The sequence below is a fragment of the Montipora foliosa genome, chromosome 1 (assembly GCF_036669935.1).
Source record: "Montipora foliosa isolate CH-2021 chromosome 1, ASM3666993v2, whole genome shotgun sequence".
NCBI classification, from domain to species: Eukaryota; Metazoa; Cnidaria; class Anthozoa; order Scleractinia; family Acroporidae; genus Montipora; species Montipora foliosa.
This window is the reverse complement of record NC_090869.1, coordinates 27,213,148-27,218,147: the sequence shown is the minus strand read 5'-3', so window position 1 is coordinate 27,218,147 and position 5,000 is coordinate 27,213,148. Positions and strand designations below refer to the sequence as shown.

Sequence of the window (5,000 nt, the reverse complement as noted above, 5' to 3'; positions counted from 1 at the left end):
AGCGGCAGGGCATCTGAAGGTCAAATGTTTGACTGCTGTACAGGGGCATTCTTGATTTTTTCCTGATTATTCCTAAGTTGTTGCAAATTGCCTCCGCCCTTCCCTACTTTGGTTTTGTCCGCTCCCCCGAATATTTACAGTAAGTCTGTTTCTTCCTTGTCAGCCTTCAACCAACCCCCTCATTCCTCAGTCAGTCAGCGACAATACTGTGCATTCTCAAATCTCGCCTTCCTGCCTTCAAATTAACATTGGGACTTCCAGGAAATACCCTTTTAAGAAGGGCTGCTGCCTGTGAATTGGCATGGGTTGTCTTCTTCTCGGTGCTTTGTCTGCCCTCAAGCAGTGTTTTCCTCTACGAGGATGGTCTCCTGTTCCCTTGAGTCTCCTTTCATCTGGCCAGCCTCTCTCTGTTGTCATGTTGGCTTGAAGATGTTTTCACTGCTGCTGGTATACAGGGATCATTTTCAAGCCAGGATTGGTGCTGCAACTATTGCTGCTCGCTCGGGCATTCCTGATCACCTTTTCAAGCCATGGAGGGTTAGAATGGTGATGCCTATGGACTGTGCATTGCAATGCCTGTGGAGGCTCTTTCTTGGGCAGCTTCCTTGCTGTTGCAGTGGCTGTGGCATTTGGTGAGGTTCAGTCTCTGTTAGTTTTGCAATTTGCGATCTCCTGCACTTCACCTTGCACAGCCATTCTTGTGATCTGACATTCTGCTTAAGGTGGCTCAAACCAGTTTCAACACTTTCAAGAGACCTTGTGACCACAACACTTTATCACGTAACAGCAATGTTATGTTATATAAAGTGAAACATCAATTATTGCTGAACAAGATGTAGTCATTTTTGTGATGTAAATAGTTACCATAGCAACAGGAAAGCCCTGCAAAAACACCCCATATTTTGGCTTTAGCTGCTCATATCTCAAAAACGAACTCAGTGACCCCATATTTTATTTCTGAAATGAAATTTAGCGTACCAGAATAAAACTTTCTGCAAAGTTTAAAAAAATTCTGTGGAGTGGAATCAGAGCCACCTCACTTAAACTTTGCAGAGAGTTTCATCTTGGCCTGCTGATCACTTTTGTAGAGTAAAAAATTGGGGCCACCAAGGTTGTTTTTCAGATATGAGGAACTAAAGCCAAAATATAGGGTGTTTTTGCAAGGTTTTCCTGGTAACTTGTTATGCCACAAAAATGACTGCATCTTGTTTAGCAATAATAATTGATGATTTACATGGTACCATAACATTACTGTTACGTGATAAATTGTTGTGGTGTCCATCCTTCTAATAGCAAGGTCTCTTGAAAGTGTTGAAACTGGTTTGAACCACCTTAAATGATATCATTGTGCCTTGGCCAATTCAAAAAGAAAATTGCTGTACCACAGGTCTACCAAAATGAATTACTGGTAACTTTATTCATCTGTTCTCCAGCAATGGGTAAGTATTCCATCTTGTTGCAATTGCCGGTGGCACTGCATGATGACCACCTGCCAATCAGCAGGTTTGCCTCATCAACCTGTTGTTGCATACTGGTGCTTGGTGTGTTTCTTGGTTGGTCCCATGGCATATGGTCCACAGTCTCCTCTCTCCAAGCACTTGCTTGCTTGATGGATGCCCATGGGAGGTGGACTGTGGCTCGGTTGCCATGATAACTCCCTTGCTGCAGAGGAGAGAGCTCTCTCTCCCCTTGCTACCTTTACTCAATACTGCACCTACCCTCCAAAAAATTATCGTAGTGTTTTTAATTACCGGTATTGATATTGTAAAGAAATTTCTTCAAAGCTCAGTTTAGGCAAAGTCTGGAATATATTATTGGGAACACCACATTATACCAATTCAAAGCTCGCCACTCTTTCTTAGTGGCTTGATTCATTTGAAAAAACCCAGGAAATTCCTTTAGAAAACTCATTTGGCTAGGTAGGTTACTTACTTGATGAATTTTCTGTGCCATGAAGTGACTGAATTTTTATTGCTGAAATTGCAGAGCTATGAGCTTTTTCTCCTGATCCTTTTTGCTCCTCAAAGAATCCTGTTGCAGATTTGGTATCATAATGAGGATGAATACCATTCTTTAAAGCAAATGGCTGTGCAATCACTGGGGACGCAGACTGCATGGACTGCTCTTTAGCCTGTTTGCGATTTGAGCCAGGATGCCCTAAAATCAGTTTCATGTTTGTTATTCACTCCTCACAATTTCAAAACAAGCTGTGGTGTACATGTTGTACACAAGAAGCATCAAATATTATATGCTTTCAAGTACATGTAAGCTTCACTTTTCATAGGATGCACGAGCGGATCCAGGATTTTTCTTAGGAAGGGGTGCACCACTAAGGAATGGGGTAGCTGACTAGATCCATCCCTGGGATGATGAGTAAGATTGTCTGGCATTACACAGAGCTAAAATCTATTAATCACTCACTGAAAAACCCCATTAACCCTTGACGTCCAAACCGGCCTAAACCGGCCAGACTTAGTAGTTTACTCTGTCTAACGCCAGATGATTTTACTTGTCAATGGGGAACCCCTGGGAGTCAATGGGTCAAGTCTCGGTCCCAAGGGTCAATGGGTTGGTAGTGGTTGTTAACTCACTGACTGATGAACCTCACCCCACTGACAAGTAAAATTGTCTGGCATTAGACAGAGAAAAGTCTATCAAAGTCTGAGTCCCAGGGGTCAATGGGTTAATAAAACATGATTCTCATGCCATCAGAATTCACTTAGGTCCAGAAATACAAGTACCGTAATTGGATGCACGCCCAATTTATTGATATCTAACATCAAGTGTCCCTTTAAGTCAAAGCATTTCCTACCTATTTTTAACAATAACGTTTGGGTAATGGTTTGCGTTATTTTTAGGTCAGGGTAAATGCAACAGTTTATTCTTAATTGAGGATCAGCATTTGGGGGGCACTTCACGGTGATGTAAATTGTCTGTATTCCAAGAAATGAGTGATGTTGAAGGTAGAAAAAGATGTGATGCTTATTGAAATCCACATGTATCTAACTACTTGCACATCTGGACATATCAGTCTGTTGAAATTGACCATTAACCCTTTCATCCTGACGAGTCCCCCATTGACCAGTAAAACCGTCTAGCATTAGACGGTCTGAGAGTAAAATCTACCAGTGTCACTCTTGGGAGAGAAAGGGTAAGTTAGAAGCCAAGAAACAGAATACCAACCAGAAGATTGTTCACTGCCACTATGGTCCAGAAATTGCTCCACAGGATTATGCTCCTTATATAAACAGCGCTCATCATGACCTGCAGCATCCTCTTGAGGAAAACGTAGCAGCTGATGAATCACATTATCAACGCTCTGATACAGTTCAGGATCAACATCTTGCCTCAGGTGTGACAGAAACTCTATTGCACCAATACTCAACAAACCTTTGGCTCCAGACAAAGGCTGAAATTATAAAGTCATGTATATTGTACAGTACCACAAAAAATGCCAAAAAAATTGCATCACTCTATTTCAACCAGCACTCTCACATATGCACCTGCATATAAAATATTGTGTTTCCTTTTCCTACACCATGTTCGTGTACGTGTATATCATAACACAACCCTCCAAAACAGAAGAAGCACAAAATAGTTGTGTCAAGCATAAAATGTCTAATTCAAATTCAAATTTAATAAACAACAAAAATATATACGGGTTATTGACCACATGTGAGGTCAAGAATTGGCTGGATATTGGGCAAGTTCTTTTTTTGCATATTTATGGACAAGACCGAGTCAACGTCCCTAACACACAAAAAAAGAACAAGGCCAATATCCAGCCATCTTGACCGAACAAGCCTGCTCAATGAAAGATTTATTATATCAGTCGCCTATTGAGTAAGCACATGGCAATTCATTGGACATTTTGCCAGCCACTTTCTACCATGCTTGTACAAGGTCGGGTCTGGGTCAGGTTTTCTCACCACTGCGTCATTTTCCTCTTGTGTCCCGCATTAATACTGACAGACTTTCAGTGGAGTTGCTCAATCATCCTGATCAGCGGATTAACGTTGTTCTTGAAGAGTTTGATTCTTCGTTAGTGTCATTACATTCAGTGGTTGGGAACATGCCATTGGCTCTACTTCAGCAAGCAATCTTTGATGAGTTTGTACGCAACAAACTCGTAAAAGGCCGTGTTGCTGGGCCATATGAGATGCCTCCCTTTAAGTTAAATAATCTCCAGGTGAGTCGCTTTGGCATAATTCCAAAGAAACACCAACCAGGAAAGTGGTGCCTCATTCTCAACCTTTTCAGCCCTCCTGGTGCTAGATGAACAATGGAATTCATTATAGACGGAATTATGAGATAACAGGCGGGGCACTCTTATGGCCAAATATGATGTGGAAAGTGCCCTATTGATAATGGCTTCCCAGATCCCCTTGCAGGTTGTCTACAAGTGTTAAAGGATATCAAGCACCATCAGGACTCTTGTCAAATCTGCAGCCAGCTTGTAACAGGACCTTGTGAAGACTATCCTCCAGAAGCGGGATCTTGTCAGCAAACAGCATATCATGTTTTTGGAAGCCTGTTGTCTTGGTTTTTTTGGTTTTCTCCGAGCAGGAGAGTTTACAGTGAATCTCCCTTTGACCCAGCAGTTCGAGGGGCTGGCTGGCTGGCTGGCTGGAAGCCCCTGGACATATCCAAGGGCTCCATTTGGTGATGCAGTTGTTAAATGCAGTTAAACATAGTTAACAACAAAGAGCTTAGTGGTCTGGGCTGGTCGACCATTACAAAGCGGTCAGCAGCTAATTCAGTCGCTTAACCCAATGACACCTCAAACACCCTAGGATGCCCACAGTTGTTGAGTACATGTATTTAAATCATCTGGTGTTACACAGAGTAAAATCTGTTAAGTCTCACTCCCAGGAGTCAATGAGTTAAGCACATGGCAATTTACCGGACATTTTGCCAGCCCCTTTCAGTGTTCTCCCCAGGATTTTGGGAAGGCCAGGGGGCATTCTGTCGGAAGCTTAATCTACCATACAAAATTAAGA

The 5,000-nt window shown here is 42.3% G+C and overlaps 1 protein-coding gene across 1 annotated transcript in view; it reads right to left on the bottom strand.

Moving 5' to 3' along the window:
* LOC137995615 (rotatin-like) overlaps positions 1-5,000 on the bottom strand; it is a 52,367-nt gene that overhangs the window by 44,026 nt on the left and 3,341 nt on the right. The window contains exons 3-4 of the mRNA XM_068841144.1: positions 3,184-3,409; positions 1,933-2,157 (exon numbers count right to left, since the gene is read on the bottom strand). Of these exons, the coding sequence (XP_068697245.1) occupies positions 1,933-2,157; positions 3,184-3,409 (451 nt within the window). The remainder of the gene's footprint in view (positions 1-1,932; positions 2,158-3,183; positions 3,410-5,000) is intronic.